The sequence below is a fragment of the Ambystoma mexicanum genome, chromosome 8 (assembly GCF_040938575.1).
Source record: "Ambystoma mexicanum isolate Mex_15411 chromosome 8, UKY_AmexF1_1, whole genome shotgun sequence".
Lineage (NCBI taxonomy): Eukaryota > Metazoa > Chordata > Amphibia > Caudata > Ambystomatidae > Ambystoma > Ambystoma mexicanum.
In genome coordinates this window covers 1,159,135,634-1,159,160,738 of record NC_090929.1, presented here as the reverse complement: position 1 = coordinate 1,159,160,738, position 25,105 = coordinate 1,159,135,634, and the positions used below count along the sequence as shown (strand labels likewise).

At 44.4% G+C, this 25,105-nt stretch overlaps 1 protein-coding gene across 4 annotated transcripts in view; it reads left to right on the top strand.

Annotated features, from left to right (window-relative positions):
* The window catches only part of TFAM (transcription factor A, mitochondrial), a 438,863-nt gene that overhangs the window by 298,831 nt on the left and 114,927 nt on the right, over window positions 1-25,105 (top strand). For all 4 annotated transcript variants that reach the window (XM_069611230.1, XM_069611229.1, XM_069611227.1 and 1 more), the window contains one exon: window positions 16,221-16,316. In XM_069611230.1, coding sequence (XP_069467331.1) covers window positions 16,221-16,316 — 96 coding nt within the window. The remainder of the gene's footprint in view (window positions 1-16,220; window positions 16,317-25,105) is intronic.

Sequence of the window (25,105 nt, the reverse complement as noted above, 5' to 3'; positions counted from 1 at the left end):
TACCCTGGGGTGCTGGTAGCTTTCAAGAAGCAGCACTAGGCAGTTACCATGCAGCACTGCAGTAAACTTGTATGTGTCGCACACATGCCAACATTCTGTGATCAAAAATCTGTAGGATTCTTTAAGTTTCAAAAATGATTAGCATAATGATAACACAATAAATGTCATGTGAACTTTGACCTTATGACATCCCCAGAAATTGCCACACCTGACATAAGACCCTGAAGAGATCATAGGAAAGTACTGCCTGGTGTGGTCTATCCCAGACCCTCTGACCCATCATGATCAACACAATTACAAAATGAGTGACATGTGAGCACTGTGGCCAGCTTCTGCCTCCTTAACACATCTATTCCTCGTATACCACACCAATAATAATGATCTGATTCTTCATTAATTTGGATTTTTAATATTACCGCTGGAGAGGGAGATGCGGGTGTCAGTACTGTGAAGAGGAAGAGTAGGAATAGGCGTAATACAGATAACCAGTAAGTAATCAGAGCATTACCACCACGTACCTCTTCCTCGTCGCAGTACTTACTTATTGAAGTATACCAAAGATCCAAGATCAGACGGGCACATATTTGGACGGAAAAGGAATGATCTCCCCTTGCACAGCAGGAGCAGTAGCATTCCATGGAGAATTGCGAGCAACCCCCAAGGGAAAAAAGGGGAGTGTTGAGGGCATCCTGCACAGAGATCAACCAGGAAGGGGCCAAAAAGGCAAGTGCTCTAGATAGGCCCAGGTCCAGACCGCTCAACAGGACAAACCAGACCAAGGGACCGCGACAGAATCACAGAAGTCACAGGAAAAGCAGGGAGAGCAGGATTATTATGGGACATGTTATGTGCTTTGAACTATGAGCTTTGAGGGGGTGGTGTTATACAAAAAATTGAAAAGGGTTCTCGGGAAGCCAAGTCTACCACCTTCAATAAGTACTGTGACAAGGAAGAGGGACATAGAGATAATATTTTAGATACAGACACTGACTACATACACCAAGAAGCAGACATATGTGCAGGACTCTGCAGCAAAAAGTCTGTGTTCCCTGAGGGCCACTGGACATTGCAGCCTCTTCAAGGGTTATTCATATTTCTCTGTTCACGTAGCATTTTTGCAACATAGTATAATCCTTTTCAAATGTATTTAGTTGGTTTTTAATCCCCCCCAGCATAGGTATTCTGACAAATCTATTTTAATTCTTACACAACTTTAGTGCCACTACAGCTTTCAAATACAACCAATCACACACTTGAGTGAAATATTTGTAAGTGGTGGTCACACTTAATGTATAATTTGGAGTACACACCTGTCTAACTTGGCAGAGTTTCAGTTTTCATGATTGCACAGAACATACACAGACAGGCTATGTTCACTTTGCCACTAACCTCAACACTTTGATTTGTGAAATCAATTTATATCATCTATTTAATCAAATGTATTTGTTTACACAATGTAATCGCCTGAATAACAAATAATCCGCTGGAAGATTTGTATCTATAAGCAGCTGCCAGCAGACATTGGGAAGCATTTGTGCGCCATGGATGAACTGGAGTAAATAATCTCTGCACGGACACATTGAGAGAACAGAACTCAGGGTGTCACCTACGCTGATGCTCTGACACTTGCCTGGACCTTGAAACAGGTGTCTGTCCCTGTCTCATGAGGTCAGTTCTAGACTGCAAATACTGTCAGCGTAAATCACATTTATGGGCTATTAACCCGCTCCCCTCCATCACACATGAATAGATGCTGCTCGCTGGGCTGATAGCTGTGCCTCATTCAGACAGCCCGGCCTGGGAGAGTCATAAATTGGTAGAAGCTGTAAACAAAATCTGTAGGCGGTAGGACTGCATAAAAAGCAGTAGCCTACCGCCTAAATCTGTAGTGTTGGCAAGTATGGTGTTGGGATGCGATTCAGAAAATGGAAAGGAAAATAACATTCTGTGACAAAGACTGTGGACAGGGAGCAATGCACCTACTGGGCTGGCATGCGTGCTAATGGCTGCCAGAACCCGATGACGGCGTGTGCCGTGACGCCGGTGAGCACAGCGAGCACACCACCACCAGCAGCAGCTAGCTCTGCCTTGGACACAGTCTCTGTGCCCTATTCCGAATCGGAAATTCAGCAGTGTGTAATACATTCACTGAGCGAAGTGACATGATGTGGGCTGTCATTCACTACGCTCAGTGCATGTATTATATAATAAGCACTGCACGGACAGTTGAGTGCAGCTCGACGGGCCTTTGGTGCACTGGAAACACCAGCAACGAGGCTGGCACCATGGCATCTGACTGGAGCTGCCTGGCACCCCTGAGGGTGAGGCCTAGAGTAGTTTGCGCCCCATTCCCTCATGACGTCCCTGGGAAGGCCCTGCTCTCCCCTACCAAGCCAGCCAACTCCAAAGGAAACTTGGGTGTGGCGCCGTAGAGTTGAATGATGCAGACAGTAGCGCCATCTAGTGGAGGAAAGAAGCTTTTTATGAATAAATCCTGTGAACACCTTCTGTAACCGATACAGAGCGGAAAAGGAAATGCTCCGTATTTGCAATAATTAAATGCATAAAAAGGCATGACATACACCTCATCTGAAGGGCATGAGGACACAGTGTGTGCAGAGCTTCAGGATTCGAGCTAAACTTGGAGATGCGGCCGAGGTTGGAAATGATTCCAGCCGTTCCCTTGCTGCAGTTTGGACAGTGACGATGCCAAAACTGACGCTGAGGTGGCTCGGAGGTGTTGTTCGGAAATCTAATCTGCGGTGTCAGAGGGATAGTCTTGTTTGTTCTGCCCTTCTCAACAAGGGAAGTTAGTAGAGTGCACTTGGCTGGCTCTGTCACCTGCATTGATCAGGGTTCTGGGCACCAGTGTTTCATTTGCAATAGGCCTTATCCAGCCAGCAGGCCAGCCCAAATCGGCCCTTAGAATGATTAGAGAGAAGAGCTTTCCTATTTCCTCTTCCTTGGATCTAAAACACACCGACACATAGGCTGCTTCAGTTTATGCGATTTGCCATGAACTTCTACTTTGCCTGCTCTCAGATAATTTGGTGAGCCACGCGGCTGCCATTCAAAGACCCATCCCCCCCTCCATTCAAGTCAATAACATAACCATTATGTTGTGAGGCTGGCAGATTACAGGGCCGTGGAGCCTGCACAGCTATGTGATCTATGCATGATGTGCTATTACAGTGTGCTTTATATATGTATCATCTTTAAACTGACCCTGACGAACACAGCCTTATACAGTGGGCACAGCCGAAACTTGTTGGTCTTCTACCCTGCTGTACTTCAGCCAAGCACCAAAGTTTTAATACCTAGATGCCTGGATATGTAAAGGCCGTATGGTTAGGAGCTATATGTATAGTTTTTCTTTGGACTGCTGCATTGGTTCTTTTATATGTTAATGTTAAAGGATATTTGTACTGCGCACTATCACCACCTGAGTGGTCCCCTGGCGGCTCTGAAAAAGGGAAGGGGGGGGGAGGTGCGTTAGTGGGAACAGGCTGGAAAACTGCAAGAGAGCAGTGAAGTGCTGTTTGCGGCCTCGGCCCGGAGGTCCATTGGCTGGGCTTGAGGTGTTTTACAGTCGGTAGCAGTCGTGTGCTGTTGTGTGGGTTGTTTTGTTATTGCAGTGTAGTGAAGTTTGTGCAGATTGTTGTGTTGTAGGCTTGTGCTTGTGGTTGTGTTTGTTTAGAGTGTGAGGTGTGTGCAGAGGGGGGAATTTGTTAGTTGGTTAATTGGCCTCGCTGTCTGGAAGCGAGGTGCTAAACTTTCGTATTCTCTTCAGGTGGGGTTGCTTAAGATACCAAAAGTATCTTTTCTTAAGCATTTTTGTATCTGGTGGTGGGTTTGCTTTGATTTGTTTCACTTATTGGTGACATGGATTTTATGTGATGATTATCATTTATGTGTTGTATCAAAATGTGACTGCTACTCTTAGTGATATTGGCATACTGCAGTCTGTGTCCCACTGTGGCATTGTAGAATATATGCTGATTCATTCAGCCCAGTCTGTGAGATATTTATACTTGGGACGGTGTTGTTATAGTTGAAAACCATGAGCATTTCTCAGAGAGTATCACTTCTTTTGTTACTAGTTATTAACCCTTTGCAAAAGGTGTAAATTGAGTTTCGCCTATCTACAGTTAGTCTCATTTGCAATAGGCCTTGTCAAGCCATCTAGCCACCCCAAATCAGCCCTTGGAATGATTAGAGAGTAGCGCTTTCCTGTTCCTTGGATACCCTGTCTTCACCTCTCTGGTAAAGGACTTGGAAGTAGACTATACTCCTAATCATGTTCAGTGAATCCTTCTGCAAAATTATTCCAAAGATTAATCAACTAAGGGGAGGTTTTTCCTCCCTTATTTTGGAATAATACAGTGTATTGGTCCACAGCAAGCCTGTTGTGGGTTTAATTCTGGATTCTCGAACACGTGTCCTTTGCCCACTGTCATACCTGGTGTCTTCTCTGCAAAAATTGGGGTGGGGAAACACAAAGTTAGGCAGTCCTACCGAAATCCAAGTTGGTGATACCCCTCAGTGGACTGAACCTCTCCTCTGGGCTAATCAAACTCCTACACAGGAGTCGAACATTGGAATTTATGGAGCAGGAGATGGAGGTAACTCCTGGGTCTCCGGATTTTCCTCTGGCCAGGAGGTATTACTCATAACCCAGTAGCTGTTACAGTCCAGTCTCATGATTGGAGTTCCTGAACGTTGGTGTAACGTACTTTTCCCCCGAAATGTCATGCACCCAAAAATGCACGTGTTTAAACCCAACCTTTCTATTGTTGTGTTGCACGGTCTTGTTTACCTTTTGCTATTTCTGTTGTATCATCTCTTGCCAATTTGCTTTACATGTCTGCACTTTATACAGTCTCATTAAATTGCTTTCCCTTATTTTAAAATATTAAATTCCTTTACTGTCAGCTCTTCCATCGTACTGCTATTTCTCCTTTAATATTTTCCTATCCTGGCTACTGTATCATTACTCTTCCACTATATCTGTAACTGCATTAATCTCTTACTTTCTCTTTACTGGCACCACATTTTTATCTCTGCTGCCTCCTCTTTTTCTGTGATGCGCACTTGCTTACTCTCTCACTGCATCAGAATGAGGCACTAATACATAGTATACAACAAATCTAACTTTCAAATGAGAAGCAACTTTGTCCAGTACATCTGCCGTTCATGGTTTACATGTCTTCTAGTGGTTTGCTGATGCAATTTCTCTACAAATGCCCAAGTACATTGTTAATGTTCAAGAGTTTTGTTTGTGCTGCATCAGTTGGCTTGGGGAGCCAAAAGTAGCTCCCGGAATCTGTAGGTGTCCAGCTAACCAAGCTCTTCTAGGCCATATCCAGGAGCTAAATGGCTCCCAACTCTTGACAATTTCGAACCCTGCTACTTCAAAAGGAATACAGTAATCAGTACTCTGGTCTGCAATGGCCATTGCCAAGAGGGCTGTTATTTAAGTATATGTTTCTAGGAGTTCTGCCAAGGAGGTTTTCTGTTCCCTGGAGGAAGGTGCTGGCATTCCTTAGGGTGGATCAAAGAGACCCATCCTGGGCTGGTCCCACTATGGTTGGTGTCTGTACACCCAGGCCAGACAACTAATTCACACCAGGCACTTTCATTAACTATTTGCTGCTTGCAAGCTTAAAATATTGATACCCAATACTTGTGCATGTATAGTTTTGTAATCTCAGCAGTCACAATATCAGAACTAGACATGGCGTATATTTAGACATTAACTGTCACCAGTCAGCTGGGGTACATAAATATAACATTTTGAATCAGAGGTGCAGGTGGTTAAAAAGCAACCTCTGCCTGTTGGAACTTTTAGGTCCACCAACTGTGATCTTTGAACCTGCTTTGCTTCTACAGGGCAGCTGCTGAGTGTTGTCAGGTGATGGTGACAGGAAAGTAAATGTGTGCATTATGCTTTTTGCCACGGAGCATTATGAAAATGGGAACTGCTTGGCAGATCTTTCAGAAACGGAACTACCAGCATAATTTTATTAATCTCAAAAGCTCAGGCTATTTCATCCTCTCGGATGCGATTCGGTCACAGCGTCTGAGCGATTTTAGTGGGATTGCTTTTCTTAGCATTAAACAGAAAAGCAACTGAGAATCATTTCAACCTCATTAAGAAAACCCTAATATTGAAACATGTCTTTGCCGAGCAGCAGTTCTATAAAATAGCTTAATGTTCAACAACAGTCTACAATATTACTTAACTATAATGCTTAAAGATGGCTGGTTGATCTTAGAACTGAAATGTCACATTATTCAGAACATGGCATTTACTTGTGCAATTATGAATCTGACTCCTAGTGCTTACTGTAGTGTTTGGATGATGGTCAATATTATGCTTATAGAACTGTTGGACCTGTTCTGACCTGGCCAGGCCGTCTCAGCAGCAAGTATTTTATTGCAGCGGCTTCTCATTTGTGAGCTTATTGTGGGTGTACGCCAAGCAACACAACTTGTGAAACAATGCCATTAGAAGGGAGAGTGGCTGCGTGTATGCTATGCATTGCTAATTCGGTAATACATAGGCTGTAATCCTAAATTGCCCTGGGTAATCCAGATGTGGACCTCTTGCTCTCTGTGCTTACAAAGGCACAGCTTCACCTCACTGATGATTCCCTAAAAGGTCAAATATAGCTCTGACCTTTAAGTGGAGAATTGCATAGCATTTTGGTGCTGGATTACCCAAGTGTTTGGGACCAGACTGATGATGCAAACTGATATTTCGAATGGATTGTGTCCTCCCACGTATTCCTCATCTTGCATATATTCGTATCTTCAGCTTTGCTGCTTTGCAAAAATAAATTCTCTACCAGAGAACGCTGTGCCTGAGGTATCGTCGCCGATGTACCTCGGAGGCTGCCGTCAACGTCATCCGCAGTATAAAGGGCTTGGAGGCGGGCCTGTTGGCTAAAGTTTTGTTTTTCCGATAGCTTTCGCTTCGCGTCACGAAAACGGCACTTCAGTTCTTCTGTCTTCCTTATCGAATCCCTTCACGGCCAAAACTGGCTGTAAGAAATGTCAGAAATGCAGGAAGGAAGATGTCAATCACCGACACCCATCGGGTTTGCCTCTGGTGCTTGGGTCCGGACCATCAGGTTGACGAGTGCGGTTCCTAAGCAATGACAAACAAAGCTCTCAAGGAACTGAGCGGTAAATTGGTGGTGGGGGAGGAATCCTCGAAGTCTTCAAGAAAAAAGAAAGACTCTGCTGTGTCGAGTGATAAATTGCAACACAAATCGAAGAAATCGAGGTGGAGGAGTCATTCTAGGAAGTAGTCTTCTTCTTCAAAAGAATCAAAGAAAATGCATCACCAATCTCCCTCGTCCTCTTCATCGTCCGATACATGGTTTATCACCTGCCCTTCAAAGCATGATTCCCCTAGAAAGTGGGAGGCTTTTAGAGCCTCGATGATGAGAATCTTTGAGAACACGGCACAGACCCCCTCGAAAAAATCTTTTGAGGACCATGCCCCTGCTCATTCTAAAAGTGACCGAGGGGAGGTCAAAGACCAACGGTCAAAATCTGACAAAAAATCGTCAATGGTGTCTTCGAGGGAAACCTCTGATACCTCGTTCAAAAAGTAAATTGCGCCTACCAGTGCATAAACCGGAGGCAACACCCGACAAAATGGCGCCAAGTGCCCAACCGCCATTAAAGGCGGTGTCCAAGGCTTCCTTGACGCCTCTGTCGAAGGCCTACTCGATGCCTGTATCAAAGGCGTCGACAGTTCACGCAACGCTTTCATCAGGGGCTCCTTTGGCGGTGTCGAAGGCTTCTTCGACAGTGTCGAATGCTCCTTCGACTATGTTGAAGCCTGCGTCGATAACATCAATGCCTTTTTCAAAGTCGACTCTAATTCCGGCACCCAAATCGACTTCTTTGTCGAAGCCAAGGTCTATGCCCATTGAATCACCAAGTAAAAGGTTTCATCCTGAGTCTAGACAGGATTTTTTTAAATCTGTCTTCCATTTCTGAAGAGCAATCCTCTGAAGAGGACATCTCTCCTTCTGGTGTTAGATTTGGGACAAAAGATGTTCCCGAGGAGTTAGTTGATCCTTGCTCTAAAATGGCTGACCTGTATGAGTGTCTATAGACAGCAAGTGGTCTGGACATGTCTCCCGAGTTGGATTTTGAAAGACCTGACCCTGCTGATCATGCAGACTCAGGATATAGGAGACTTCTGAATAACGTGACAGAATTCATGGGTGGAACAGAAGTTCCCTTACTTACCGGCAGGATGACATGATGGACATTCTCTCTGAGGGTCCTCAAAAGGATCCTGTCCTTCCCTTTCACATAGCTCTGCAAAAGAAGGTGATGGCTGCATGGGAAGACCCTGAATCAGGACCTGCGGTAAATAGAAAATTCACGAGCAAATACGGGCCCTCTTCTTCTGATCCTGAATACTTAACAAAACATCCGTCACCTGAAAGTTTAGTGGTCCAAGCAGCCACATCCACTAGGCATTCAGCATACCCTACAAATCCCCCAGATAGGGATGACAAAAAGATTGATACATGGTCTCTCAAGATTTTCTCTTCGGGAAGCCTGGCTTTAAAATCGACAAATCTGACTTGCACCCTTGCAAGATTCACATACACCCTGTGGAATTGTACGACAGCGGTGGCTGAACATATTCCTGATGGCGAGGAGCGAGAAGGTTTTCTTGCGATTGTGAAAGATGGAAAGGAGGCTATGGGGGAATGCCTTCAATCATGACTGGATACTGCTGACGGCATCATTAGGTCCATGGCATCTAGCACAGTGCTACACAGATTTGCGTGGCTGCGGAAGTCTGGCTTTGCACCGGACGTGCAGGCCAGGTACTTAATGTCATTTGAGGGCTTGAGGTTGTTCGGCAGCAAGGCGGATGAAAATTTAGAAAAGCTGCAGACCTCAAAAGCGGCAGCTAAGTCTCTTAGCGCTTCTATAAGACAACTTCAACAACACTCCTACTCGGGCTAATCTTCCTGGAGGGGACGTCTCTTTCGATTCTACTCCTCATTTGGGAGAGGGAAGGGACAGGCTAGTCAAAGAGGACAGCAAAGAAAATGTCCTCGTGGTGGAAGAGGAAAAAGTGCTAGATCAGCCCCAGCAGGGGCAAATGTCCCCTCAGCTGCTTCTGCAGCCGCCGCAAAGCCACTCTGAGGTCTTGACCCCCAAGACCCCGGTGGGAGGCAGGATCTGAACGAATGGCGGGGTATTACTTCAGATGCTTGGGCACTGGAAACAGTAGCCCAAGGTTACTGCCTTCCCTTTCAGAAAAGACCTCTGGATCATCCACCGGGATACAGCTCTGCGAAAATGACAGATCCGCTCCTGTTGCAGGAGATTTTAACCCTGCTAGAGAAAGGTGCAATAGAACATGTACCTGTAGCGGAAAGGAACAAGGTTTGGTACTCCCCATACTTTCTCATACCGAAAAAGGACAGAGGATTGAGTGCCATGGATTTGAGAAATTTGAACAAGTTGGAAGATGGTCACACTTTCTCAGATCCTTCAGGCTCTTCAACTCAAAGACTGGTTGGTATCATTGGACCTTCAGTATGCTTACTTTCATGTGCTGATCCATCTCAAGCACAGGAAGTACCTAAGGTTCGCGATTGGCAATTCTCACTATCAGTTTCGAGTTCTGCCATTCGGGTTGACCTCCGCCCAAGGGTCTTCACCAAGTTGATGGCGGTAGTGGCAGTGAGTCTTAGGAGGGGTGGGATTAATGTTTCCCCTTACCAGGATGATTGGTTAATCAGGGAACGGTCACCCGAACAAGCCCGGGAACATCTGAACATGACCTGCCACTTCTTACACAGACTGGGCTTCTCCCTCAATTACAAGAAGTCAAATATGATGCCATTCAAAAGCTCCAATTCATCGGAGCAGTCCTGGATACTTCCTTGGGCAAAGGCTTGCATCCTGAGATAAGAGCTCATCACATTCTGCAGATGGTAGCAAAGTTCCAGAATGCCCGGCATCTGCTAGCCTTCGATTTTCTGAGGTTGCTCGGCCTCATGGCATCCTGCATTTTTCTGGTGCCAGAGGCCAGATTGAGAATGAGATCCCTTCAATGGGCCCTCAGGATTCAATGGTCCCAAATTTCAGGGGATATGTCAGATCTTCTGCAAGTTCCCAAGATCTTCGATGGTGGGCTTGCAAGGAAAATATCCTGAAGGGAGAATCTTTTTGGCAACCGTGCCCAGAGATAACAGTAGTGACGGACGCCTCACTCACGGGGTGGGGAGCCCACACCAACAATCTGACAATCAATGGTCGTTGGTCTCCATCGGAGTCCAAACCACACATCAACCTTTTGGAGCTGAGGGCAATCCGACTAGCGCTGAAGGCCTTTCTGCCCTCTGTACCGGAAAGAATGTCCTGATAATGACGGACAACACAGTGGCCATGTACTACCTCAACAAGAAAGGGGGCGTAGGGTCACTACCGCTGTGCAGAGAGGCAATGCAGCTCTGGTTCTGGGCAATGCAAGAAAGAATCTCTCTGTCTGCAGTTCACCTAGCCGGAGAGCAGAACACAGCAGCGGACACTCTGAGCAGGCAGAGCAGTTTCTCACGAGTGGGAACTAGCTCAGGAAGTCCTTCAAGAGATCTTCACCCTTTGGGGAACCACTCAAGTTGATCTGTTCATGACCAGTGTTAATAGGAAGTGCGAACTGTACTGCTCAAGAGAACTTCCTCCAAGAGGAGCTCTAGGGGACGCGTTCGTAGTGGACTGGGAATTTTCACTCCTATACGCGTTTCCTCCAGTCGCAGTGATTCCTCATGTAATCAGGAGGTTGAGAAAGTTCAGGAAATCCATGATCCTAATTGCCCCGGATTGGGCCAGGAGGACGTGGTACCCGGACCTTCTGGACATGTCCATCTGCACTTCAATATGTCTTCCGCAAAGAGAGGATGTTCTCTCGCAGGAGGAAGGTCGGGTTCTCCATCCAGAGGTCAAGATAATCAGCCTTCACGCATGGTTTCTAAGAGGCTGAGATAGAAGGATGGGACCTCCTGGATGACGTAATGGAGATTTTGCTTTCGGCCAGAAGGCCAGCAACAAAATCCTTGTACCGGTGTCGCTGGAACAAAATCAGTAACTGATGCAGGGATAAGGATGTGGATCCATTCTTATGTAATACTCCTACAGTGCTTTCTATCCTTTTACACTTGGCCAATTAGGGGCAATAAAAGGATACTTAGCAGTGCTATATATTTGTAAGCGCTCCTCAGAAGAAGTGTCTTACTTCAAAATGCCCTTGGTTATTCAGTTCCTAAAAGGACTCACAAATATGTACCCTCCAAACCCTTTTCAGGTACCTATCTGGAATTTAAATTTAGTTTTTAAATTCCTCACATGTATTCCATTTGAGCCCTTACATTCTTGCCCGCTAACGCTCCTTACTCTAAAGACAATACTTCTAGTGGCAATTGCATCAGCCTGCAGGGTGAGTGAGTTGCAGGCGCTCTCTTGTAAGCCTCCTCACACCAGATTTCATAGGACAAGGTTACTATTAGAGTCCAACTCTCTTTTTTGCCAAAAATAGTTAACCTGTGACAAAAAATCACTTTACCTTCCTTTTATCCTCCTCATCATGCAAGTAAGGAGGAAGAAATGTTACACAGATTGGACCCTAAAAGGGCTCTGTTTCTATATCTCTAGATTGGCTAAACTTAGGCAATGTGAACAGCTTTTTGTGGGATATATTGGACACAAATTGGTTCTAGCAGTAACCAAACAAACATTGTCCAGATGGATAATTTTGGCAATCACTGAATGCTATAGGTTGGCTGGAAAAGATCCTCCAGATGGGCTCATTCAACAAGGGGCACAGCAACCTCAACAGCTCTTCAGAGGGGTGTCCCGATGCAAGACATTTGTGCAGCGGCCACCTGGTCCTCTATGCACACTTTTATGAAGCATTATTCTCTAGATTCAACATCACCACAAGAGGGTCTCTTTGCCAAAGCTGTCCTTCATGCAGTCCATGATTAATACTTTCTGGTACTCCCTCCTCCAAAGTCATACTGCTTTGGGAGACTAATTAAGATGAAGAATAAGTGGGAGAACACAATCCATTCGAAGAACAAGTTACTTACCAACTGTAACGTTCTTTCGATTGGATGTTCCTCCCACGTATTCCTCATCGACCCTCCCATCCTACCCCGCCGTACAGTTTACATATTTTGCACTCTTATGTTCCTTGAGAGCTTACGGTTTAAGGGGTATGCCTTATCACCTCATCAATGGAAAATATACGAAAAAACAGAACTGAAGCAAACGGCGCGGCTCGAGCCTTTTATACTGCGTATGACGTTGACGCTAGATGGCAGCCTCTGAGGGACATCGGCGATGCAACCTCTAGCACAGCGCCCCCTGGTGGAGAACCTTTTTTTCTGAAGCAGCAATGCTGAAGATACGAATATATTTAAGATGAGGAATACGTGGGAGGAACATCCAATCGAAAGAACGTTACAGTTGGTAAGTAACTTGTTGTTCTCTGTGAAACATACGAGCTAAAACGTGGTTGTAGGACCACCTTAATATTTTAGCCTTGTTCGTTCCCAGTAGAAGGGCTCCCACACTTTGCTGCTTTTATATTATGAGCAGAAGATTGCCTATTGTGTATGTGCTAAAATAATGTATTTTAATACCCATTTACCACTAAAGTCTCAGTATCATATGTTGCTGGCAGCAATGCATACTTGGCCTGCACATATACAAGAGTCTGTTGAGTGGAAGAACTTTGCAGTGATGTTTATAAACCTGTCTAGGATTGACACTGCTAGTCATGACATTGCAGCAGAGACCTTGCAGACGCAGAGAAAGTTTGAGGGACATGACCTGTACACCACTTGTTTTCAGTTTTGGCTATATAGATATCGCTGCTCTGACATCAAACTGATGTCACTGTTAAGATGGATTTTGGGAGTCCAACCTTTTATGGTGAACAGGAGAGACACTAAAGTCTAGTCAAACACAATTAAGGTAGGAAGTAGAGTTGTAAGGCTTCGACTTAGGAGGGTGTGTGAGAGTGGTTTATTGCTACAATGAGTCCACACTCCGCAACATCAATGATTCCATTTAGACCGGTAGGTACAACAATATACAATGATTTCTCAGGGCTTTACAATGCACACTAAGCAATGAAACCTCTCAGCAAATATTGTCACACACTTAATATAAAACATATATATCACCCATAGGACATTAGGAGAAGATGGAAAAGCACATGATTCAAATCCAGTTCAAAACAGGTAAGTAGTCAGATGCACACAGTTCAGTAGAAACACTTTTAGAGCAACGCTGCCAATATTGCCCTTAAATCCTCAATTCCAAATTTATGATTTTCAAGTATGTTTACTATGTCACTGGACGATGCCAGTCGTTGTGACTCAAAGTTCAAAAAAGTTAAGGAAAGTTCAGGTACGTACCCCCACATGCAGACACACACAGGCCACCGCTTAGCCTGAGAAAGCAGCAGCTTTCCCAAAGAGAGGGTATTCCATATAAACCAATTCCAGCACTGAGAGGGCAGGAAGATAGCCAAGGAACAATATTGCCAAAGGACTGGGGAAGGTCTTGTGGCACTGTCATCTTGGAGTGCTAGCCAATCTTAGTAGACATTTGCAGTATTTGCAAATGTGCATGTTTAAAATATTAAAAACATAGAAGGAACATTTCTCCTGCCATAGGAAAATATCTTATGCCACCAGCCCATCCTGGGCACACTTTAATTGTGACCCAAAATGTATAAAAGAAAGAGTTTGAAGGATACAAATTAGCCTAACCACACTTCACTTTAGGGTGATGTGTGCAGTTACAAAAATACAAGAAATGCATAAAGAGAGACCTAATCTCTCAGCATTCATATTCTTATAAACTGATCAGTCGCATTTGATGATTCTCAGGATTGGGGCCCTTGCCTGCGAAGCTAGAGAGGGCAGCCTGCTATGCAACAATTCCCCTAAAGGTGCCATAATGGAGGACCTCAAATGGAGAGACTCCTCTCCTGGGAAGAAAGACTCCTGTTCCCTGATGGATCTCCCTAACCCTCTTGCTTTTGAGACCAAGAAATCCTTGAGGCCCTCCAAGAAACCACCAGAAAGCCCTGTTATTTCAATACTCCCTTTTCTCACTTATGTCTTAATACTACCAAGACGAGGAAGAACAATAAGGCAACTTCCATAAGTACTGATAACAGGAAGATTGAAGGAGTGATTCAAACTACTCTTTTTTCCAAGTCTAAACAATACTTTGAAAGGTGGCCCAAAGGAGGCATGAACAATACTGACATCAAAAAAGGACTATGGCACTCTACTGGTAAGGACACCGCTACAGGACATACAAAGCAAGAAGGGACTCAATGAGAGAAGAACCCAGCGTGAAGCCTGTCAGCCACTGGAGATTCAAACCTGGGGGTGAGGAAGTGAACAGGAGATGCTGGTCCTCGGTGGAGAGGACGTCCTGCAACAGTCGGCAGAGCACTCCACAAGCTGATAGAGACACGACCTATGCAGAAGCTAGAGAGAAGCCGACAGTGGCATGACCTCGGAGAGGTGGACCAGAATGTCCTCCAACTACTCTTGATACCGAAAAGTCAAGAAACCTGCAGAGCCAGCACAGTGCAGCGGGAAGGAGAGAGACGTGAAGAGTGTTCGACCAGAGAGAGCAAGCAGAACCGATGACGTGCCTCCTCCAGAACAAAGGTAATGGAAGTCACTTGAGACCTGGTAGGGATTTGGGTGAGAGCAAAGAGTATCTCGGGAGTAATCTCCTTCGTCACAGTAACTCCAAAAGAGCTATCCAGGATAAAGACTACTATGGGAGCAATCTCCCTCACCAGAGAGCTTGTGGAAAGAGCCAAGGACATTACAGGAGTAATCTTCCTTGTTGTCAGGGCCAAGCGAAAGATGAGGAAAGCCTAGGAATATATATAGAACACTGAGCAAGAATTAAATGTTGGACATTTCAGCAAGTCCAGAGAAGCCCTTTGGATAAATTATAAGAACTGATGAGAACTGGATCTAGAAACTATCAAATAACAGCTTGTAATTCTGAACCAGTTGGACCAGGAGAAGGGAGTAATTATCCTGGTTTCATTTCTGTTTGTTGAATACGTTTGATTAGTGGTAGGGCCAGTTAGGTAGGGTAACCTCTCTAGGTATAGGAAAAGAAAGGTCTTTTCTTATTTGAATAAAAACTGTGAGTTTAAATACCACCCATTTGTCCGACTCCTCCTGCTGTCTTACCAATCGCCCAGTAAAAATCAGCACAAAGCAAGGTAAGTAAAGAAGGTTTTACTTGCCTCCAAAATGACAGACAAGAAGTCAAAATAAAGCAAAACGAAAGGATGCAGAAATCTATGGGAATAAAGCAGCAAAAATGTAATCTTTCTGAACACTTATGGCTGTGTCAGCCGTGTGGTTATGGATGGGCTTGCAAGGCAAATTGGTTTACCTAACCTCGTTGGTAGTTTTGTTCTAATTTTCCCATCGGGGCTTTGAGTTTTCACAATTCATGTCATTGCCATTATTACATAAAGAAACTAATAGTCCGATTGCAGTGAGTCCAGAAAAGGTATGGACTTCAAAAAATAGACCAGGTGAAATGTGTCTGGGAAGCACTGTACTTGCTTTTGTGGTATCTAGAAAATGATTCTGGATAATTAACGACATGTGCAAGTCCTTCTTTTCATGACTTCTTAATTACATGCATACACTTCTAATCTGATTGTCACCTGGGTGTTAAGATAGCAAAACACTGAGGCAGGTAAACTTTGCATTCCATGATGATCAAAGTAATCTACTTTCGGGTACTTGTGCTCAATTTATTTCATAAACATATTGGTGAGCTTTAGTTTGGATTTTGTTTCTTATTAGGAATTGGTGGTCTCATTTATGTTCCTCCAAATGGAAGGAAATAGGCGTTTGAATATGTTTTTTTTTTTTATTTTTTAAAGCTACCCTGCTTTGCCACTAGTCCCACAGTGACTGTATGTTCAGTGTAAAACTTCACCTTGTTTTCCTTTGCATGTAAACCTTTTTGCTTTCTTGGCACACGGTCAAGACGCTGAATTGTAAATTAAAATGCTTCATCAAATTTGCAATGCTTTCTCTGAATTAGTAAACTGACCAAGAGAGCTGTGGATCATGCTTGTAATCATGTTTTTGTATGTCCAATAGGAGTTAACCGTGCTTGGGAAGCCCAAAAGACCACGCTCTGCTTTCAACATTTTCTTGGCTGAACATTTTCAAGATGCTACAGGGAGTCATGTCTCGGTATGCCTAAACTATCATGTGTTGTGTACGTGGGAAAGAAGGCCATACATTTATGAAGATTCACATGCCATAGGATGATATTGTCCACTTTCTGAGCATTCTTGAAAAAGGCAGTACATAATGTTGAGTAGGTGAAATCCTGAAATTCTGGATTTGAATCGTAAGACGTATTTGCTAATTTGCTAATTTTCAGCCATAAGAATTATTCCATTCATTTGTGTGTTACGAATTCAGATTGCCAACTAATTTGTATAACTTTTATCATGAAAGGAGCTTTATTTATGAGTTGGAGACTCATCACTGACCAAACCTAAAACTGCATTCCTTGTGCGTCCGGCCTGAACTGTATGCCTCGTGTAGTCCTCAAGCAATCCACACAGTCCCACCATCTGAAGTTATAGACTCCGCTTAGGTCCTGTCTGCCCATCTAACATGACTGTGCCACAAGGACCAAAACAAGGGTTTATTGAAGAGGAGCGAAAAGCAGCTCATGATAATCTTTCATATCCCAATAAACAGGAACTATCACTGGTTAAGAAGGAGCTAGTAGATACGATCTGCAAATCGAACTTCCACATGAAATGCACCCTACAACCTTATGCTGATGATATGACCATCTTTGTTCATATTTCCCAACCTATAGAGTTAACGTCTCATACGTATGTGGCACAACACCAGTTGGCCCGGTGAGACAAAAGTAGCGCATGGTAGCTAGCTGGTGGTGTCCTGTTAACCAGGCATAGCTCCGATCTCCTGACAATGTTGAATCCTGTCTCTTCACTGGTATCCACTTTAATAGTACAATATGAAATAATATGCTTCCAGCTCAAAAACAAACCCTGGTCCACTGTTTGACATGCTCCTGAAAAGAAAGCCGCCTTGAATAATTACCTCCAGCCGTACCAATTTCCAGATTAAGGTCGGTTGGTGGCAGAGCCTCGCAAGCCAAGTCAGTAGCTAACCTCCTACTGTCCTTTGCGAAATCCTTAAGGATTCATCCTCAATGGAATGGGCATGTGAGGATTGCTACTGTTACTGATGGATGGAAAGTTTGCCAGTCATCGTCCACACTGCTGTACAATCCCCTGTAAGAATATCAGAACAGTCTGTCAAGGTTACAGTTGCAGGTCGAGCAAACAGTAGAAATTGAGGAAGTGATGTTTTAGTGAGGGCAACAAATGAATAAAAGCTATCAAAAGGATTGAGTTGCAATAGGTGAAGAAATAGGTTTTAAATGGTTGTCTTTTTTTGAAAATACTATGCAAACTTCTGTCCAGTCTTGTTTTTGGGTGAGGGTGGGTTTGTTGCATGAAGGGAAATGTGTAGCGCCGCATGTAACGTACCTGATGTGGTGGGTGGAGGACGTTTGTGGATGAGTTCAACAGAATTTCCTTTTCTCAAACGTGTTGCCATATGTAGAGATGTAGAAGTGCTGGATGCGTCTGACTCGTGTAATCTCTAGCGGTACTCTTCGGTTCATAGCCAAATGTAGTCCTTGACCTTATGTGTTCCTTTGATATTTTTATGTCTGACGAACATGTTTTCGTTCTACTTATGGATTATTGCAAAAACTGTATTGAGGTGTGGTTTATTGGGAAGGTTGCTACATAGTGTGATTGTTTTTTTGTTTTTTAAAGAAATGGATTTGTGGTTATCATCTGTACAATTGTATTTAGTTCGTCTTAAAAACAATGTAATGTATCATCATTGTGTGCTTGGTCATTCTAGGACGTGTCTGTATTGTGCCCAGTTTAGTGAACAAGTGAATCTAATTGTGAAAGGGAAAGTACAATGGGGAATTCCAAAACAAGTTGCCTTCTAGCATGATTTTCAAAATGTTAAGGTCATACAGCTTTCCATCCTTTGCTTTTTCATGATACCAAGAGCGGTCAGGAAGGAAGATCTGTTTGAAGTGTCTTAAATAGGGAATTGGTTACTATTTGCTTCTGTGTACACTGCAATAGAGGGTCAAAATCCCTCCTCTGACTGAGTATTTTAGGAACTGTCTTTTGGTACGGCTCTCTATTCCTTGCGGACAACTTTAATTATGGATGCAAATTGGGATAATCTGATATACTACTCTACGGGTTGGTCCATCCATTTAATGAGGATAGCTCCAGAGGTTTGTCGAGTTTGGATGTAAGCATTTAAAGGTGATTTACCACCAGATTAATTGCCTCCATACCTTGATTAGATGTGTGCATGGGTAAGAAATCAATTAATAGGAGCTCTACTCCATGGGTGTCTGAATTTAGGATTGATGTAATCTGCCTTAAGGAGCCAGGTAAAGTAAAGGACTGGTCTCGGTAGCACTTGACCTCTGCACGCCTACCAAAAGGCAGAGTTGGGGGGTCTTCATAAATTGCACCAAAGATGGTAGTTTAGCTTTAGAGCGCCAGTTACCATAGTGAAAACTGCAGCTATCGCTCCAATTTATGGGTGACATTGTAAGCTCCTGCTGACCTTGTGGGGGGGGGGGTAGAGGGGAGATGTGATTCCTTTCGTTGCCCAGGGGACTAACGTGGTGGTGTGTCGGTTGCTGTGTGGTGGTGGTTGGCCACTGACGGTCAGTACTTCTTGCCCTGGTGTCCATACTCCTAATGACTGACTCAAGTGGCAGAGTGTAGTATAATCCGGAGCCGCATTGTACTGAATGAAGGTTGGGAGTAGGGAGCAGCTTCTTTGTCCGTGGCTCGTTGAAGGTATGGGTTGGACACTGCTGCTGGCAACTTCTTGGTGGGTCAGAGGCAGGTGCCATCAGCGGAACCTGCGATGGGGCCTGATGCTCACTTTTACTACAGCTCAGCAGCACCCCGCCCCTCCCCCCCCACCTGCTGTCATGGAAGCCTCATCACAACAATACCAATAGAAAGGATGAACATAAATGAAGGAGGTGCAAATCTGATTTTAGTCCTTGTTTTGGAAGGCACTGCAAGTAGACATTGGCCCCTTATCCATTGACATGTGCTCACCACCTATTTGCAATAAATAGTGATTCAGCTTCCTCGTTGACTCGTTGCGTTCTACTGATTTGGCCATCCAGAGAGAGTAGTCTTACTGGCCTTTCCCACTTCAAAGCACTGTAAGCCACAAAGCCCAGCACAAAATCACTTTCTGTTTTAGTTTGGGCTGTGACACTTGAAATTGGATGATGGAGATGCCTGACCAGAAAAGGAGCAGACATGCAGCAGAGAACACTGCTCTCTGCTCTGTCCTTTGCGTGGACGTAGGTTCTACACCTCCCTGCACTAAAAGGGCTGTGGGGCCTTGAGTTTGGGCGCGTGTTAACTGCTTAAAAGTACTCCCCTCTCCCTGAAGGAGTGGAAAGTACTCCTCGCTCAGTCTGAAACTGAACAGAGCAAACATTTGGTACTGATGTGAGCAACCAGAAACAAAGTACAGCAATCCCGGAGTATACCACTGTGAGCTTGTAACGGTCAGTGAGGAAGACGTTGCGCAAAGCAAAGTCCATTAGATCTTTCTGGTCTGTCGAAAAAGTAATTCTGGCAACATGGGAACATTTAAAGGTGCTGGACCACTCACTCCATCTCCGGAGAAAACAGGCAGCGACTGAGGGTGGTGTTAACCTGTTAACTAATCAAGATCTCAGTGTTTTTGATTGCTAAAAGATAGTTCAAGAACAGTTGAGCAGGAAATACAATGTGCAGCCGCTGACCTTTACGAGGCTTTGTGAACTAGAACAGTATGTATCCCAACTAGGAACCTGATTGGATGAAACCGAATACTTACTGCAATGAGATGCAGCATACACCCAAGCATGCCTCAAAGAAAACAATGAGAAATTCGAGGCAATGCTAGCAGTTATTAAAGACTTAGAAAATTGCCATAGAAGGGTACATTTGTGAGTTAGAGGCCTTATTGGAGGAGACTTGAATGGATGGGCAAACATGATGTTCAAAACGTTTCCTAATATTACCCAGGGTGATCTGATATTGGGTCCATAGTGTGGTTCCATTGTGGTGGGGGAACCCAAGGCTTTCCCCAGAGATGTCATAATGACATTTCATTTGTTTAACATGGAGAGCTTGCTCTGGGCATCTCTGTAAATGGGCATTATATCTTAATAAGGATAGTCTCGGGTCATCTTTTAGAACATATGAGTGCCGGCTGCTGAAAAAGCAATCCTTCTGTTCTTTGATGTGCAAACTTGATTCTATCATCAATTGTAAATGGACATGACCTTTTTGGGCTGTCTTTTACGTGGATAGAAAAACGAGTTGGCTCCTGTGATGGGTCAGAAGGACACAGACTCTTTGAAGACATTTTTAAGTCTGATTTCTTAAATAAAGTCAGAAAGGCTTAGCTATCCCTATGGCTCTGGGGTGTTCCCTACCTAAAGAATAACTATGGTGGTAGTCGGTCATTTTTCCTTAATGTCCTAAAAGAATCTGTCCACCATCCCACTATTTGACCCTATCACTATTGTAACAAAATAAAGGCAGGAGAATGACGCCCTTCTCCTGCTCTGTGCTTCCAGCACTGGTCGTCTCAGTATATTTTCTCTTCTTTGGCAACACTTTATCAGTTCAGAAAATTACTTTCTTACATTAAACAATTTGTATTCCACTTTTGGCAAGTCTTTGCTTGCTTTGACTTGTTTTGTTATATTGGTCAGGTGTGTCTTTAAGTCCTGTTATTCCCTCTTTCTCATATCACACTCTTTTATTTTGGGCGTCACATATTTTCCTGTTTTTGCAGGATAGGAATATATTCCATGGTTTAGTGCCTCCTTTGGGGATTTCTGTATCTTTCTTTCATTTGAGATATTCACATTCATTCAGGTTAAGCTTAGGCTTCTCTCACTTTTGTTCATCTCCCTCTTTGGGAACGTTATTATTTCTTCCTTTGTATTAGCAGTTCACTTTTAGTAAACTTATTCTATTCTTACTTTAATCCCCTCCACAGAACATTCTTGCTCTTTCCCCCAAATTATTACAGTTCACATTTAACAATGATAATTCACTTGTATTGAACTCTCCTTCAATTAGCATTATTGGTTGTGTGTTTTTCATCACCGTTCCAATATAGTAATTATTCTTTCTTATTTGTACTGAGACAAGTTATTTGTTCTGTATTTTACTCTTCATTGTTCTTCCTGTGACTCTTCTGTCCCCCGTTACCTTAATTCTTCTTAGGAAATGGTCCTGGTACTTTATGGGTCTGGTGTCGGTTCCTTGGTGTACCTCTCCTGCGGTCCTCACGCTTCTGGTTTCTCCGGTATCTCACCACTGAGCTGTCACACTGGTAGCAGCTTCCCTCTGATAGTCTCGCCTTTGTTGCAGAGGCTATTTGCCCACCTGGATTCTCTCAGGGTCACACCACCTCCAATTCTTCTCCTGTCAAGCTCTTGGGTATGATGACCATTAATCACTCATTCTCTTGCTTCCCACCAAGTTTGCAATGTGTGGTTTCTGCGTCCTGTGAGGACTCTGGCACTTACGTCAACAGGGGGCTTGCCCTGCGTGTAGACGCTCCTCTTGCCCTGTTCGTCCTCTTTATGATGAGTGTTTTCCTTTCAATCCACTAGTCTGTGGATTGGTTACTTTTCCCTAAAGAGACGTCTTTCTCCTGAAGAATAGCATCCCTCCGCCTCTTCTTCAGCCCAGTCGTGATGCGTGACAAGTTTTGGTATTCCCATGTATGCAATTATGTTAACTGGTAAAGGGAGATTCTCACAGGAACGCGAGTCCTTGTCTCTAAAGGGGGAGTCTCCCGGTGAGGTCTCACTTGCCTCGACCCCCTAGGGAAGGTGGTTTGTGGTTTGCGGAGCGGGCTCACCTCCCTATCCTTACAGGGGGGACTCCCCCTTGGGGAGAAGGGGTAAATTCCCTCTTGTAACAGTGCACATAGATAGAAGCGGCTTCAACCATGCAGAAAAGACATTTAACTGACTTCAGATCCATCCACACCATATACAATTCAACAGCAAGAATAGAATGAAAGGAACCATTCTTGTATGTTCTTTACAAATTCATGAGATATGGTGAGTTCTTTGTTGCCTCTTACTTTGTCAGGTTGAAGCTGCAACTGTTACATTGTGGACCCTCCTGCAGTACTTGGGGAACTTTAGGAGCAGTTTCATAATGGTTTGGAGGAGAAACTGGATTTGACAGTCTGTCATATTTTGTTCAGAAATGTGGAATTTGGACATTTCTGGGTGCAACAAGGCTCTCCTATGGCTGATGCATGATGCACCTTCTCCTAACATTATCTATTCTATAGATCTTGGTCCGGGTTAGGGGACGGAGATGGCCGATACACAGGTAGAGATCTGGTTTATTGCTGGGAGAGGAGCTTCTTCTCTTGAGACCTGCCACCTGCTATGGTCTCATTCCCCTTTCAGACCGATTCCACTATGTATGAGCTTGGTCTTCGTTAAAGGTTAGTACTGGGGCTTGTTATGGTTCTTATTGTTTGGGGATTAGGGGTGAGGGCAAAAGTACCTGCTTAAGAAAGCTAACATAATTGGGGAGAAGGGGAAACTTTTTGCCACATGAAACGACAGACATGGTTGTTAAGAGCCCTTAAATCTGGCTTAAAATTCAAGTTCACTGTAGTTAATGTTAAGAGGTTGAACTCTCGTAATATGAGTCTGCCTATTGCATTTTCTTCGAGAGACCAACAGCAGATATTGGGTGCCTTCAGGAAACTTGTATTTTGAAGCAAGACCTTCTTAGATTGCAGTCTCATTTTATCATCAGACAATTCTTTTGAACCGCCAAAGAGAAAAAAAAGAAGGGTAGAGGTCTTATTTAGTGAAATCCTTTGCTTTTTCATGATACCAAGAGCGGTCAGGAAGGAAGATCTGTTTAAAGTGTCTTAAATAGGGAATTGGTTACTATTTGCTTCTGTGTACACTGCAATAGAGGGTCAAAATCCCTCCTCTGACTGAGTATTTTAGGAACTGTCTTTTGGTACGGCGCTCTATTCCTTGCGGACAACTTTAATTATGGATGCAAATTGGGATAATCTGGAAGTGGCATATTGTCTGACTGATGCCGGGAGGCTTATGCGTTAAGCATGCATAAACTTTTCTCACTCTTATAGGATTTCTCTGAGAATAAACTAGATTAATGTGAAACTTGCATTCTGCATGCGCTTCACAATGGGACAACAGCGTACCTACCTTAACATGCCTTGGCTTTTTGCCAGTTTGATCTCATAGCCGAGCCATTGGCTCAACTTAGCCTTGATCAGGGACCCTGTAGTTCACCAGACAGGAACTACCGAAATATACTTTCTCCAGCATGGGATCTTAAATTAATTCAAATGCTCATGTATATTTCCAGTCGTCGGGCTGGGAATCCTCGCTAATATTAAAAGCAGTTTTGCTTTAGAACTAAAAACTGTAACTTGTACAACCGATTGCTGCCGCTTTGGTTCATACTGCCCAAGCCAATGGCATTCATCCTGGTCCACTCCATGCCCAGTGGCCATCCTCAGATTTTTACTGCACATTTACGTGTTGGGAGTCCTTGGATTTTGCTCCTCAAATCTAGATTCATTCTATTGTTGTGAAATGTCTCCATCGTTTTAATCTCTAGTCACATTGATGACCTCCAGCGACGGGGACCCGCTACCGGTTAATATCCTTTGCATCGTTTTTTTCCGTGTGTAGCCTCCTCCTTGGACATGGGCCTTCACCACGCGGCATGGCCGATGCCAGCAAGAAGAGTCCCTTCAGGACCTGTTCCAAGTGTAAACTGAAGAACATCTTTGTGGGTGATCGGCATGGCAAATGCCTCTACTGCTTGCACCGAGACAACAATGGGGACAACTGTTACATCTGCAAGTGCTTCTCCTCCAACATGACAGGATCGTCACAGAAGGTTGGTTACTTGGCTGGAAGAGGGTGCCATGGCCTCAGTGCGAAGTCGTGCCTCTGCCCGGGTCAGTAGATCCATTGAGCATACTCCCTCTACTAAGTGGTTGAGATCAGTTGAGAACACTTCCCTGGGGAACAGACCTAAAAAGGCAAGAAGTCCCATGCTACAACTTTATCTCAGCTGACTGCTTCCAAGACAGGGTCCATCACCACAACTCTGGTGGTCTCATCGTCATAAAAGCAATGCATGTCGACAACCTCTCTGCCGACGAGTCACGCATTGTCAGCGGGCAGAGCACCATTCGTGAACAGTCACTTCAAAGGTCACATTCATGTTCTTATTCCATCATAGAAACTCAGGTCTCCGTAGGAGTCCAGGAACAAGTCATCCTCACCGGTCTATCGACCAAAATCTCAGTCTCTCACCTCGTCGATGGCTCCTCCTTCGACTATCTCATAGACTGCTCGAACTACATCGACTGACCCGTTGACGGCTCCCATGGGAACAGCTCCTAGATCCTTGTTGCTGGACATCCTATCTACTCCGTACCTCTTGGTCTCTGAGGTGTAGCAGCATCTGCCTCACACAGATCCTCAGGCTGCTCCCTGTGGGAGTCTTCCGTTGCCCTCAATGCCTGCTTCCTCTGGGAGACTTCCGTAAGACCTGATTCCGGCTGGTGGCGAGCCCCCAGATGTGCATCTGCCCTCCAGGGAGACTCCACCGGGTGAGATTGGCTGCTTTCATGCACTGATGGCTCTGATTCATGCTGTTTGCATCTTCATCTTGTATTCTGGCTTGCAACATTGTGTAACTACTGACTTCTGCAATTGTATTCACTCTCCCCTCTTGCTTCTCCACTCTTTTTGACTGCTTACTCTCTGTTCTCTCCTCCTCTCCCTTTCTCCCTTTTCCTATCTCCTCCCCTTACTTTCTTCTATGCAT